We start from the raw sequence: 15,683 nt of genomic DNA on the forward strand, positions 1-15,683 counted from the left end.
GACCACAAGGGCCATCCAGTCCAACCCCCTAAAGAACTTGTGGGATTCTGTGCATCTGGTCCCAAAATAATGTGGGTGGCCTTGGACACCATTTTCTGTTCTCGGTCAGCTTCAGGCCACCTCTGCTTTTCTGCAGGACGGAAACCCTTTTTGTGCATTCTTGTGTAACCATCCTCTCAGCACCCGCATTGCTGAAATTGGATTGATCCAAGCAGCAGCCAGACAGTGTAGCAGTGCTAATTAATGCACAGTTGGAAATGCATTACTCAGCTGAGGGAGACAACAGGTTCCACAATGCCAAGAGCAGCACAATCTCCTCTTTCTCCCCTATCGCAAAAGAAAACCTAATGTTATACACTAGGCAGAATGATAAATAGCCTGATCAAAAACTTACTAAAGGTGCAGCAATTGTTTTCACTTTATGAATTTTAAAATCATTCATTTAAAACGAAGCAGTTCCTTTTCCAAGATTAAGCCACGAAAAGAAAAACCTCTCTTTTCTTGCCCTGTGCTTTTTCTTGGTTGGATTGCATTAGATTTGGGTCCAAACCATCACCTTAAGAGGTTAAGCTTTAAGGCAGGCATCCCCAAACTGTGGCCCTCCAGATGTTTTAGCCTACAACTCCCATGATCCCTAACTAACAGAACCAGTGTTCGGGGATGATGGGAATTGTAGTCCAAAACATCTGAAGGGCCGAAGTTTGGGGATGCCTGATATAGATTATCAGTGGCATAGGCCATATTTCATTTGCACTCCCGTTTCACACAGCTAGTAACAAATTTCTCTGCATGCTATGAGCAATGCATATTGTTCCTAAGTTACCCAACAGTCAAAAACCAAAATGAGCTCTTCATTATCTAGGATGGGAGTTGCATGCAAACTGTTGATCCTGGAAAATGGTGCAGAACCTTCGAAAAACAGCGAGTGCAGACCACACAGGGTCTCCGATGAACTTGACGAGGGCACCGCTTCCACCTATTTTTTCACAGCCAACAGGCACCCACTTCTCTATGCTGCTCTCAGGCGATGAACAAGATGCCAACCTCATGCTAGTGGGCTATGAGACGACTTCCTCATTTCTGGACTCACTTCTCATTCTCATCAGCTGCCCACATGCAGGCTTCCCTCCAACCCTGAAACTGGACTTTTCCAGCCTAGTGCACATTTTTTACATGCTGGCAATTCAGCAGCTTTAACAGGTCCTGGTTAAAGGGGCCAAAATCAAGCTCTCACCCATTCATGCAACTTCGAGATCGCCTTCAGTGCTGGCCCGCCTGTCAAAGGTTGATGCACGGGATCAAGTTCTGCTTCACCAACACATTCCCTGCAAGGAACATGAGTGCACAAAGCAGCCCCCAGCAGGCCTGAACGCTGCTGCTGACGTTGCTAGGGGGTGTGTGAGCATGGTTTTGGGGGGGAAAGTGGCCTTGCAGGCAAAGTGTTTCCTCACCCTTGCTCCAGGGGGAGATGGGTTCCCCAGATGCTACCTGCAGAGACTTGTATGGGATTTCACTGCTGTGACCACAACAGTTGCAGCCAAACCTAAATTCAAGTTTGAGAAATCTTTGTGCTGGGAGGCAGCAGAAGACAGAAGCAGCAATGCTTTATAAGCGAGAGGTTTAACACCGACATCTGAGCTTGGATTGCTAGGAGAGGCTGTTTTGCAGCAGCATCTGAACCAAGAAAACGCCTCTGCGCATTTTGTTTTGTTTTTAAAGGTGAGAATTCTGCTCTTTGGGCTTGCATGGAATGTCAGCTGCCCAGTAAGAAGGAAAGCTAAGCTAGGCTGTCCCTGTGCCTTGAACAGCAGCTTAATTTGCACAAATCAGCAGGCGGAACATTCTGCAACATGGAGCAAAGTATCTGCAGATCGAGCTGCGGGAGCAAACGTTGGCAGCCTGAGAATGGCGCAAAGCTTAACCAGGCAAGCCGGACTACAAATAAGCATTTGAGACGCACATGTTAAGGTTCTTTTTTTAAAACATTAAGTTTACTAACATAAATAGTGTTTATAACAAAAGGCACAGGTTTTTCTTTTCTCCCCTCGACTATAAACAATGGAAAAATATTTACAGTTTGCACAGAATATAGCAAGTACACAATTGGTCTTTTTCAGGAGTTTTAAAAATGTCTTTTTCCCCCTGCCCCCCTCCCTCCCTAACCCCTTAGCATCTTTATTCAGAGTTCCGCAATTGTTTCTTTTCCCCCCCCTCCGCAGCAAAAGGGATCCAATTCTACAAATATCAGGTTAAAAAAAGGTTGTTACAACAACAAATCAACATGAAGCAATTCTCTCTCACACATCCCCATTTTGTTCTCAGATCACGACGACGTTACTAACTTCTTCATACTGGATTACGAAATAGGGATAGCTCTGGTCATCGTTGAAAATGACGAAGATCTGAGGCTCGAAGTAGTTGTCCACGCAGGAGTCGTACAGGTCGCTGGTGATGCTGGTGGGGTTCATGGGCGGAGGCCTTCGCATGGTGTGGTTGCCGACCGTGTACCTCCCTGTCAGTACTTTAGCCAGGAACATATAGTGGATCCCTTTGGGAGAGCGCTTGGAGAAGTTGTGCGAGTAGCTGGCTTTCCGGGCAAAGTAGCTGCCTTGCCCAAACATGGTGGCATGCTTCCCACAGACCCGGGGGTCAAAATTATGCTTGCAGATTCCGTCGACCACATCCTGCGAGGTGCCGTGGAACAAATGTCTTTCGTTCATAATCCTGTCCAGTCCTGTCATCTTTTTAGACATGTACTCCTTTTTCCTGGAAGCGGGAAAACAAAAGGAACCAGTGAGTTCCAACAGGCACGCGGTAAAAAAAAATATAATTACAAAAATCTCCATGCACGAATTGATGTGGAACAAAACAAGCACACCCTCCTTTGCGCTGTGTGTGTGGGGTTTAATGCCTGAAGGTTTGTGTTGCCGATACTCAATGTATGGATCTAAATCACAGGGTGCAACAATTTCGGCTCCAAAATACTCCTTGTCTATCTAACTCTTGCCTCTCTGCGCTTCTTAAGGGGAGCTTAAGTAAAGCTCTGAGGATATTACCTCAGACTGGAAGTAGAGAGCTAAAAAGGACAGAAGTCCAGCATAATGACTTTATTGCCAAGCTTCTGGGACATGCCAGACTGACAGCTGGAATACCTGAAAGTATCATTGCATTGAAATAACAACACACCTTTAAAACAGACGCGAGTGCCTTCTTACACATACTATACTAGTAGCGTTAGGGAAAGGCTAGCCCAGAACATGAACACATGCACATTCCCCTTCCTTGTTGTGCAAGCTATCTATCTATCTATCTATCTATCTATCTATCTATCTATCTATCTATCTATCTATCTACCAGCAAGCAGTATTTTACATGGGAGAGCATTCAGGGCTCTGATTCTCCCACAGCTACAGCAACAAGGACCACAGGGATTTCTGGTTTTCTGATGCACAGGTAAAAAACCCTCCACCTAGACTGGAAAATGGGTCACCTCCCCACCCTGCATAGTTTTGCTTCAGTGTCCCTTGCAGCAAAATGTGTCCCCGGTTTAGCAAATGTAGAAAGAGGCCAGCAAACTTTAATTCAAGCTGCTCACTTTTAAGACCTCTCCAAAAGGAACAATTACTCCTCAAAGTCCTGAGCTGCCAGGTTCAACAAAAGGACTTCTCATTTCTAAAAAAAAAAAACTAAACAAAAAAACCCCAACCAAAAATGGTAGAAGAGGAAGTGACAACGGTAGAAAATTCAGAGCAATTTCTAGGCTTTTGCTAGCATTCCTAACAATGAGAGCCAGAATCAAACACGCTCCCACGACTCTGGTGTTTTTGACTGGGTACACAAAACAGCGACTCATTTTTAACAAAATGCTTACACTTTGTATTAACAATAAAACTGCCCTTCACAACTGGGCCAATTCATTTTACATGGTAGTTGCAGTACTGGATTTCCTGCAATATGCAGCTGGTTGGACCAGACGACGTTTGAGGACCCCCTTCCAACTCAACGATCCTCCCCCGACGAAAGCGGGGAGGGTTTCCCCCAATTAATAAGGAGGAGGAGAATTGTTAATATATGCGTTGGGCTCACCTCTTATACTTCTCCCACAAAAACTGGTTCTGAACTCGCAGTATTTTCAAAATTTTGTATTTGGTCTCTGGCACAGTCTTATGAAAGAGATTGTAAATGGTTCTGTAGCTTTTGTCTTCCTTTGACACAGGCACTTGGACGAAGTCCTGAGCTGGATCCATGCTGACCCACGTTTCAGGGTAGAAGTTTGGAGAAGGAACGGCAGTCGGGGATAAGACTTGCGAGTCGGCTGTCGGCACCACGGGTACTGTGGGACTGCCACCGAGAGTCCTGACGTGGGGAGAAATTTGGATATTGGATCAGTACAACAACAACGAAAAAACAGTAATCTGAATATGTACTTTTAGAAGTATTTGGAAACAAGATTTCTTTTGTTTGGAGCAGGGCAACTGTTCACTATAAGAACCACCCTCCTGGATCGACCCAACGACCCATCTAGTTCAGCATCCTGTTCTCAGTGGCCAACCAGGTGCCCACTGTGAGGGGAGATATAAATTCAACGAATAAAAATAAAATAAATAAAGCAACAGCACTCTCCCCTCCTGTGGTTTCCAGCCGATGGATATTCAGATAGCACGCTCCCTATGTTTTCAGGGCTTCTTCAGTAGTCTAGTCTCAAAGTATTGATGCGTTTACTGCCGTTTGATACAATTTATTGGCTTAATCATACGCTAAATCGCTTAGCCTCTGAGACTGGAGGAGGAACATCATGGTCAGTTATCTAGGTTGTGGGTTGTACTTGGGAACAATCACATGATATACCATTATACCTTCAAGCCTAAGTTTTTAATTTAGAAAGCTAGGGGCAAAAAGGACCGACCACCAGGATAAATAGCAGCAGCTCGTATGATAATATTACTGGGATCCACGGACACAGAGTCGTCTTGGGATTTTTCACTGGGCTTGCAACGCCGTGCTGTAGAAACACAGCATGTTTTCGATGCGTATGGCCTGTCCTAGTGATTGCTCCTGCATCTGCTCAAGCTGGTCCCAGGTGAGGAATCCCACCCCTCCTACAAGGAGACACAGTTCCCGGAACATTAACCTGCCGTCAAGGAGGTCCCACGAGCACAGACCACGGAACACACTTCTGTGTATTTAAAACCTGAACACCAGGTGTTCAAAGCTGGTTGGCTAACAGCAGCAATGGACTTCATCAAGGCTGCTACTACATACTACACTGGGGCTCAATGGAATTTCTGCACAATTTCCCCACGTGTAAAAGGCCCACCGTGTTGATGTTCTGACCAATCTTAGCCACTTTCCTCTCTGTGGTCTGTCTCTCCTCTCTAGGAAGAAACTCTGTCCACAACTAACTTTTTCAATTTCCAAACGGCATTGCCTTTATAGCATCTCCTTCCATTCTGTTTCCCCTAAACCGCAGAGGACAACCAGAAGTACAGTGAGGGGAATGGGAGTATTTAATCCTCTCCCAAACACATAATGGCCCAATGGAGGGGGGGGGGGAACTACACCTCCTTCCAATATTTGGGGAAGGGGCAATGCCCACTTGGCTACAGAATAGTTAGAAGCCTTGAAGCCAAGTTGCCATTCTACTTCCAGCTGCGGGGAATCACCCTAGATCAGTTTTATCCCTGCTGAATTTCTGGTAGTTTCAAACCACATGCAACTCTTGTGACCTAAAAGTCTTGTGGAGCAGAACCCAAGGGATGCATATGACCAAGGGTTATATTCCAAAAGGCTGCAGTAACAGCTGGTCCTTAAAGGTGCTATAAGACCTTGTGATTCCTAAGAACAAATTTACATAGCTGCTGACCAGATAGCCCAGCCCACCACCAACAGGGCTCCTAAGCCTCTATAATGTGGGGCGAAGGCAAAACTCCACCCAATGCCGTTCCTCTGACCCACAGAGCATCAGCAAGCAGATTTTGAAAAGGACAGGAGCTTCAGCAGGGTCAGGCACCAGCTCCTGGGAATTATTATCCAATCCCAAAAGGCCCGATGACCTGTCATATTGATTGGTTCAGGCAGCAACTGCTGTAATTGCCCACTGATGCAAAATTTCCAGAGCTGCTCCCCATCTCCTGTACAGTGCCGGGGAAATAATGCAAGGAATATCAGAACAGAAATTCCCTTAATACAGCCGAGGGACCCAGAAGAGAGTATGGTAAGCACAGAGGTCATACACAGAAGTTGGATAAATCAGATGCATCTAAAGCATGATGCTATGCAGCTAAGCCCACCGGAAAAATCAGAAGGTGGCCATTCATTAACATTTGGGTAGTAAGTCAAGAGCTCTCAATAAAGAAACACGGGCACTTCAGCGTTAGCAAGGGGGTTGGGGGGGGGTTGACCCACGTCCATTTGCCCCGAAATAATGGTCACTGCTGAAAAGGATTCCCATCACTTACTGCAAGTATGGCATGAGGATCACACAGGAGCGGAAAAAAGGTCTCTTCTTGATTTCTCTCCGAATGCACGAATTCTGCTGGAAGCCATCTTTAATGTTCAGGACGTAACGGTTGTGCCATGTAACAAACCGGACCTCTGCCAGCCCTCGGTAGTTGGCTTCTTCTATCAATCGCACGACAGGCTGTTTTGTTTTGATTAAAAAAAAAAACCAAGTAAAAATTTAATAATCCCACGCCACCGGTGCAAATACTTTTGGTTTCGCTCCACTGTTGTTGTTTTTTGGCAGGGTTTTCCAGTTCTGCTATCATTAAAGATAGTGCTAGGTACGACTATATGCATTATCCTGAAGGATTACGGTTGACAACCCCCCTCCCCCTCCCCTCCCCGCCACACTGAAATGGAAGTTGGAAAAACTGAGCAGAAGCTGATTAGATTGAATGGCCTTTCCAGTCTTCAGCTTCTGGAAGGTGGGGACCTTCCAGAAGAAGAGGACACATGCATATTTAAACTCCTTCCAGCTTCTCCTTCCAGCTTCTGGAGAACTTCTGGAAGGAGAGGATACATGTGTATTTAAACCTCTCTTGTGAAAGTTAAGGGTGTTAAGCATCAATTGGGTGTTCCTTGAAGGGACCCTGGTAAGCAGCATAGCTGCCAAGTTTTCCCTTTTCTCGTGAGGAAGCCTATTCAGCATAAGGGAAAATCCCTTTAAAAAAGGGATAACTTGGCAGCTATGGTAAGCAGTTGCACAAGGTCTTGTTTCTGCGAACATGACAAGTGTTTTCCTATCGACCCAGCACTCCCTTAAGATCTGACAGTTGCTAGATTGCAACTCCCATCATCCCTGACCATTGGCTATACTGGTTGGAGCTGCTGGTGCGAGTTGGGAGTCCAGCCACATCTGGAGTGCATAACATTGACGAGCCCTGAACTAGTCAATGGATACTTCCTCTCCTCTTCCTCACCCACCTGTGCCCTGCTGCCAAATCTGCCCCGGAAAGTCTGGAAAAACCCAAGAGCAGTTTTGGGGGCTAAGCAGATTTGGGAAGTCCCACTGAGCTTCCAAAACTTTCCACACGTAGCTATTTTTCTGGATACAGAAAAAGCTACCAATTTACGCACAACCTTTTTCGTTTATCCTTGAGCATCTTGCAAAGCAGGTTAGGCTTGTTAACGGTGATTTATAACCAAGACCACGCAGTGGGGGGGCATCATGAACCAAGGCTTCCCACATCCACACACCCCAACATAATTCCTGAAACTTAAGGGCAACGGTGGGGGGGAAATACCTCTGAATATTCTCTCCAGCCAAAATGATCCCTGCAGAAATACTTCCAGATGGTGTAGTAGTTGGAGCTGGAACTTGTACACACAGGCGTAGACAGCCTCCTCAGCTGGTCAAATTCAGTCGTGTCATAGAGCGCCAAACCATTCAAGTCGACTAAAAACTCATGGCCCCTGTGGGGAGGGAGAAGAGAAAAGGGTAACAACTCAGTATTCCCTATCCATTCAAGAAGCGACTGGAAGTTATGATATTTCAACAGTTGCAAAGCTTTGCCCATTCTTCCTTCTACAGATTGGGAGGCAAACCAAATGCGACCCACGGTTCCGCAAAACCAACCTCTCAGCCTAACTTACCTCACAGGGTTCTTGTGATGATGTAATAGGAGGAAGAGGAGAATGATACAAAAAGCCGGGGGCATATAAGCAATTTATTAATAAATTAATCGTCCACTTTTTTAAAGTGCCTTGTGGAAGATCAGGACAAAACCAGCTGGGCACCATCCTTTCATTCCACAGCACCGTCGCAAATAATTACCCTCTCCTCCAGCAGCGGCTGCTGCTGCTTTTTTGGGAGGACGGGTGTTTCAAATCTGGGACCACGGTGTGTGTGTGTGTGTGTGTGTGTGTGTGTGTGTGTGTAGAAATGGGGTCAAACACCTCCCTGCACACCATAGCAGCAGTTATTTACATTAAGAGCATGTATGTCAATTGCATATCCTTTCATTTGGCTCCCAGAACTGACCGACTGGGTTTTGTGCAGGGAGAGAGACAAATATGTGTGTGTGTGTGTGTGTGTGTGTGTAGCAGCGAACTATTAGGAGCAAGGAATACAAGCCAGAAAAATGAATACAAAACAGGATGCAGACTTTGTAGAATTTGCATGCCCTTGCCCCACACATCAGGGAGAACATTCTTGGGCAAGATGGATTTTCCTTGCATCAGTTCTGGGACAACACCTTCCTCCCCCTCACTCTGCAATCATGCATAATTTTTGCTGGAAAGCTACACACCTACTCAAGTTATCAGTTGGATGCTAAATGCTAATCAGACAGGAACCAGGTGCAACCAAAAACCCTTGTGAGTCAAATGCTCCAATTCATTCACAACACCACCATTTAGTGCTTCTTCCCTGCTGCCAAAGTTAAACAGGGCATGTGGTCCGTTGCGCAAGAGAAACGGGGGCAAAGGAAGCATGCTAGGTTCCTTGCACTGCACTAGTGTTGTTCTCTAGATCAGGGCAGCAGCCAACGCTCTCCCCCCAAATTTATGATCATACGCTTGCCGTCCGATGCAAGACATCCCGAGGTGACTTGCACACGCAACTGAAGAAAAGCACCACCAAGCTTAACAATAAAAACAATACCCACCCCTCAAAAAAACCAGAAACAGCAGTAAATGAGATTGCCACATCCCCTCAACTGCTACATATTTTCTCCAAAAAAAAGCAGGTGGTTTGTAAAGGACAAATAGGGCAGAGCGCCACATTCCTTGCTGCACTTCCTTCTGCAATAACCCAGCGGGGAGCTCTATTAAGAAAAAGTGTTCAATTGCTGACAGAGAAGAAAGCCAATATTGTTTGCGTTTTGGAAGAAGAGAGACAGGCTGCTGTATTGGGGGGAGAGGGGGAATGCTTACAATATGTGAGGAGGAAGAAGGGATCTGGCACCTATGAGTAATTAACATGCTAGCTGTGGCACAAACCTTTCTATTCAACAGCCTACGTCATCAGATGCATAAAAACCAGCAAAGAAGCTGCTTTTCCTAAAGTTTCCTAAAGTTAAAACAGATCCATTTGTGCCATGAGATTTAATGAGAGGGAGAGCACTCCACACACAGGCAAGCAGAGATCATCGTGCTCCAGATCACCCACATGTTAATGTATAACCCGCAATTACTGGTGGACTTTACTTCTTTGCGGCAACTTAGCTCTGCTATCAAGGAAACCTTTTTGCAAATGGGGAAGTGCAAGCTCGATTAGGTGTCGCGCACCTGTTGCCAAGTCACCTGCTAATACTTCTCTTTCAGTCACCTGTGCAGGAAGAAGGGAGGTGAAAAGATAAGATGAAGAGATAAGCAAAAGCTATTGACTTTTCCCCAGTTACAAGATGTAAACTGCGGTTGATTTGGCAAGACAACTTCCCCAGCTGCATTCCCTATAAGCATGCAACTTTAGGGATGCTATTTGTAGGGTTTTTGAATGGGTCAGAGGCGTAGTTTGGGGGGGGGTGCACACTGGGTGCCACACCATGGGGGGCACTTACAACTGCCCTACAGCTGATGGGGAGGCAGTGGCAGAGAGAAGTCCAGAATCATATGCTGGAATGGGTATTAAGTACGTAGTTCTTGATGCCACGGTGCAACAAGAGCAGACACCTCTCTCACAATAATCCTAGAACAAGTCTGTGGAATGTTCTCCCCAGGGAAGTTCGCCAGGCACCTTCATTATACACCTTTAAGCGCCAGGCAAAAACGTTCCTCTTTAACCAGGCCTTTGGTTGATCCGATTTACATCCTATGTCCTTTTTTTAAAAAAGGTTTTTTTTTGGGGGGGGGGTATTGGGTTACTGTTTTTATTTCTATTAGGCATGATGTGGTTTTATATCTTGCTTTTATTCTGAGACCCCCAGGTATAGGACGGTATATAAATTTAAATGAATGATGCTGAATTTTGGAAGATTCAAGGAATGGGAAAAGAAGTGCATCTCTTCACATGGCACATAGTTAACTATGGGAAAATCCTTAATTAAAACAAAAATAAACTATGGAATTTGCTCCTACAAGAGGTAGTGATGGTCACCAACTTGGATGGCTTCGAAAGAGTATTAGACAAACAGTTATCAGTGGCTGTCAGTCACAGTTGCTTTCTTCTACCACAACCACAGTCTAAGGCAAGATGCCTCTGAAGACCTGTCGCTAGGAATCACAGGTGAGCAGAAAGCTTAGCTGTTGATGTCTGCAAATGTAAATGGGGAAGAGTGCTAAGATTGCTCAGGTTCTGCTTGTGGGTTTTCCAGGGGCATATGGTTCCTCAGTGAGAAAAACAAGATGCTGGAGTAGATGGGCCTGATCCAACAGGTGCTTTTATGTTCTTAAAAGGTAAAGGGACCCCTGACCATTAGGTCCAGTCGTGACCGACTCTGGGGTTGCGCGCTCATCTCGCATTATTGGCCGAGGGAGCCGGCGTACAGCTTCCAGGTCATGTGGCCAGCATGACAAAGCCGCTTCTGGCAAACCAGAGCAGCACACAGAAACGCCGTTTACCTTCCCGCTGTAGTGGTTCCTATTTATCTACTTGCATTTTGACGTGCTTTCGAACTGCTAGGTTGGCAGGAGCTGGGACCAAGCAACGGGAGCTCACCCCGTCACAGGGATTCGAACCGCCGACCTTCTGATCAGCAAGCCCTAGGCTCAGTGGTTTAACCACAGCACCACCTGGGTCCCCATAAACTTTTATGTTTCCGCCCGGTTTCAAACCGGGGACCTTTCGCGTGTTAGGCGAACGTGATAACCACTACACTACGGAAACTTCCATTTTATGTTCTTACTTGGTAGTTAAGTTTTGGAACAGGGTTCAGCATAGCTTAGGTGAAAACAGCATTCCCGACATAGTTTTCATTTAGTCTCGAGTGTCGAGAAACACAAGTCAAATCAGGCCAAATTCAGGTCGCAGAACAAATGTCACCTGACTGGTTATAAATAGTTTCACACTGATTTTTTGCACTGGAACTACCGGTATGGAAAGTCAAGCAAAACTTTTCCAAGGCACATAGAACACTGGCGATGGAAAGTCAGCTACAAACACGGAACCAACAGCAACGGACCTCTTTCACCTTTAACCTTCTGCACCCAGGTCCGTGTTACAGAAAAGCTTTCGGCAAAAAATGTACATAAGCAAGTGCAGTTTTGCATGTGCCCGTTTACACAGATGCAGTTTCAAAGAGCACCCCCGAGGATACAAAACATGTTGGAATCACCTTTGAGAATTTGCAAACAAACAAGGCCTTTAAGAAGTGAGGGTCCCATTATCCATTTTCAGGCTACTACTACATTTCCAAGCCTTATTTTAGCTTCGCAGAAAACCTTTGCTCTGTTTAGGCTTGCTGAGTATTAACCCTATGGGAGCATCCCGTTCCCACGCTAGGGGAATGGAAAGTGCCATGTCTTCTTTTACAAGCACCGGTTGCAAAGCTTTGTGGCTAGAAGCAGTCGACACTGGATAGATCTGGGAGCCTTTACATATTTCAGCAACATGCATTTCTACTCAGCTCTGATAAACAAAGCACCGTGCAAGTGTATCATTAAATCTGTACCTACAAAATGTAGATCGGTACAGGGTTCATGCTAGCTACTCAACAACCCGATTTGTTTACACAATGCTACTGAGAGTTTAAAAAGCAACAAGCACATTGGTGTTCTGCGGACAGCTTGCCCTGCACGCTGCTATTTGATTACGTTTTGATCCTATCCTATCCTACCGCCAGAGAGTGCACAGATGGTTCTTTCTTGTCCATTTTATCTTTTCATCTCACTTAAAAAATCAGCCTGCAATGTAGGTTAGGCTAGAAGGGTGTAATTGGCCAAAGGTCACCCGGTAACTTGCATGGCTAAGTGGGAATCTAGACCAATGTCTTAAGGATTACACCACAATGAATTCTCCAAGTATAATTGGCATCACGTTCCTCCATCATGCACACCTGTGCCCATCAAATGTGCTGCAAAATTGCTCCGCAGTTTTCTTCCACTCACACTGCCTTGAGTCGTGAGTGTGAGACAAGCTCAAGTGCTCCTAAAAACCAGTAGCAGCAGTTTAAGTTTTAAACTTGAACACAGCTAACATTTGAGTGTCAGAATGAAAACAATTAGCAATGCCACCCTCTCTGCCCGAGGGTCACCCTTAATCGTAGGCAGCCGGATGAGTAGTTATTTACAAGCCTGCATGATTTTATTCAATAAATACAGGTATGGGAGATCAATATTCCCCAAAGGTTCCAGAAGAGATAGGGCAGCAGAGATAGGGTTGTTGGATGGATAAAAGGGTCATGATATAAGGTCCTTCAAAGAAAGGTTGGGGCCAAAGATTAATAAATTCCCTAGTGACTTTACAGAGGTACCTCCACATTACCAAGCCACCCAATTCATAAATAATTTATTATTATTATTGAAAATCACCAGGAGGAGCCTATTCCACCAGCTCCTCTTAGAGTATTATATTTCTGATTTACAGTAATAAAATTATTCCTATGCTTGCTTCAATATGAAGCTCTCACAACCTCAATAAAGCTGTTCGGAATATTAAAACAGAAAGCATACTGGGATGTTATTGTCTCATTTGTTGGCAGCCGGTTGAGATGGAGAAATAGCCGAAGTCTACATATTTTATAAGCCCACTGCATGTTCAATGGGATATTTGAGAATTTAATCTGACAAGTGCATTAGTGAGACTTGATAAATATTGATTTGCTTGCACATTCCAAGGGAACAACTCAGGTTTATATTGTACTCTTGCAATTTATGCTTCGGATCCTCAGGGGGTTTGAGTCCAGGTTTATCATCTCTTAATATTACAGCCTACGCAACAGCCTCTTTGGAAACTCACCTACAATTCCAACCTTTGGGAGCTCGGACTGTTGTTTTTCATGTGTGCCCGTAGCAAAATTTATTAAGTACTTTCTAGATAGGCAAGGGATTTTAGAAGAGAGCAGAAACATGTAAGATTAAGACTTTTTCTTTTTCTTTTGCAAGTAAGAACTTGTTTTAGACAGAGGAGGATGAACAAGGAAGCCTAACTGCATGAGAGTAGATGTCAGCTTTATTTAAAATTGTGTGCTCACCTTTCAGCACAATTGAGATCAGCTGGAGAAGACTTGCCATGGGGGTGCCGTTCTGCCCGGGAAGTTCCTTGTGTGACTGCAAGGATCCCACCCCCCCACCCCCCATCCTCAGTACACTGCAATGATGTGATGCCTTCTCAAGGAGGTGCATTGTGCGAATCCTGAGCAAGCTGACATTGGTTTCCCAAATTTCCTGGTCATGGGAGTTTCTACACGTGTATATGGAGCATGGGCAAGTTCGGGGTAAGGTGGAGAGGGAAGCACACAGAGGCATGCTGGGGGCATGGGCTGCATGAATACACCTCAAATGTCCTAACACAGGAACCCCCAAACTCGACCCACCAGCTGTTTTGGGACTACAACTCCCACCATCCATAGCTAACAGGACCAGTGGTCAGGGATGACGGGAATTGTAGTCCCAAAACAACTGGAGGGCCAAGTTTAGGGATGCCTGTCCTAACAAAATGGAATTGTCAGTGGTGCTACCTAGGACACACAAACACTTCTGAAGGAAGGCTGTTTCCATACGCCTTATTAAGTAGAAGAGATTAGTAGACAGGATGAACTTGACTAGTTGAGAAGATGAACTTTGTGTTGCCACCTCAGTTCTTAAGCATTTGCTTGCATAGCTTTAGTCAGAACTCTTGAACGCCACAAGTGCAAAGGTCTGCAGTGGGCTATGGGGCGGAAATGCCCCAGAAGTCTAGCAGTGCTGTGCCCCACTGAATATCTGGTTTGGAAAGAGTCACAAAGCCATGGGTTTGTCAGAGCAGCTGCGGTAAGGAAATGACACCCAAGAAAATCTCACATTAGCTGTTGGCAAAGAATTTTGCTTACAGTACTTGTATTTTGTACTGAAGTTCACCCACTCACTTAAAAAAAAAACCTCCAGAAGAGGTTGCCACATGTTTTATGCTCATCTAATTTTAGACACATGTAAATAACTCTGGCACAGTGCTAAAAATGCATTCCTCTTGGCCCCCATCCCATGACATATCTGTACCTGACTTGAACCAAAGGGGTGCTAAGATTTGTGGTACAAATATTACCAGCATAGTTTGCTGTTTTAAAATAGCCAAAGCTGCCCCAGTGTTTTGGAATGAGCTTCCGCTGACACTATGGATGTTTGCTTGGATGGGGAAAGGGGGGGGGGGTTGAAAATAGAAGCCGAGGAACAAGCGAAAAATGGAAAACACTAAGGTCAGGAAATAGCATTGTGTCAATACAGGTTAGTCAGCAGGCACACTAGTGCTCAGGAGAGCCTGTTTCTTCCCAACTGGAAATTAAAAGCAAAACAGGAGAGAAGAGGGATTCAACCCACTTGGAAACAAGGTTGGCTGTGGAGGGAAATGTTCTCCCTGCCATAGTGTGTCGTAGCAGAAAATATTCAATACGGCTGCAAGTTCTGGGAAGCGAGAAACAACTCATCCGGGAGTAGCCACATTTGAAATAAGTGGCTTTGGCTTCTGAAGCCCTACCTAGCATACTTAAGGAAGCTACTTCCTTCCTCATGCCTCACGATTTTCAAAGATCAACCAAGAACACCCACTTGGTTTCACCTGGGCTGTGAAATGTTGTTGGCAGGCGAGAGATGCCTTCACTGTAACTCCTCCAGCTGGTAGGGAATTCCCTTTCTGCCAGCAAGTAGCCCAAACTCAAGGGGCTGGAGGAAGTCAACAAAGGCCTCATCTGCATTATACTGTACATTCAAAGCACTGCGATACCACTTTGAACAGTCATGGCTTCTCCACAAAGAATCCTGGGAGCTGGAGTTTGTTCCTGGTGCTGGTAGTTGTTAGGGAGACCACCTCCTCGCCTCACACAGCTGCATTTCCTAGAGTGCCTTAACAACCAATCCCATTTTCCCCATAGAATTATGGCATGTAGAGTTTGCGCTCATCGCCAGTTATTATACAGTTAACGAAAAACGCTCGCCAGCCAACATCAAAATTAATGGAGAAACAATCAGCAGCTTCTGGGAGGGAAGAATGATTTCAGAAAGGAAGAAAAAAAGGCATTTTTTTGGCAGCATTCTAAGAGCTCAATGCCGTAGGAGTCATAAAAATATAAACCGATTTATAGAGGGGCATCCAAGTTCTTTTAGCCATGTAT

At 45.3% G+C, this 15,683-nt stretch overlaps 1 protein-coding gene and 1 non-coding gene across 3 annotated transcripts in view; both read right to left on the reverse strand.

The window, feature by feature from the left end:
• Nucleotides 1-653: 653 nt before the first annotated feature.
• The window catches only part of TIPARP (TCDD inducible poly(ADP-ribose) polymerase), a 31,937-nt gene continuing 16,907 nt past the window's right edge, over nucleotides 654-15,683 (reverse strand). For both annotated transcript variants that reach the window (XM_035133175.2, XM_060274458.1), the window contains exons 3-6: nucleotides 7,746-7,914; nucleotides 6,459-6,640; nucleotides 4,087-4,356; nucleotides 654-2,766 (exon numbers count right to left, since the gene is read on the reverse strand). In XM_035133175.2, the coding sequence (XP_034989066.1) occupies nucleotides 2,319-2,766; nucleotides 4,087-4,356; nucleotides 6,459-6,640; nucleotides 7,746-7,914 (1,069 nt within the window). In that variant the 3' untranslated portion in view covers nucleotides 654-2,318. The remainder of the gene's footprint in view (nucleotides 2,767-4,086; nucleotides 4,357-6,458; nucleotides 6,641-7,745; nucleotides 7,915-15,683) is intronic.
• Nucleotides 11,194-11,266, reverse strand: TRNAV-AAC (transfer RNA valine (anticodon AAC)). The gene has a single exon. It is a non-coding gene; the product is annotated as a tRNA-Val (tRNA).

The sequence above is a fragment of the Zootoca vivipara genome, chromosome 5 (assembly GCF_963506605.1).
Source record: "Zootoca vivipara chromosome 5, rZooViv1.1, whole genome shotgun sequence".
NCBI classification, from domain to species: domain Eukaryota; kingdom Metazoa; phylum Chordata; class Lepidosauria; order Squamata; family Lacertidae; genus Zootoca; species Zootoca vivipara.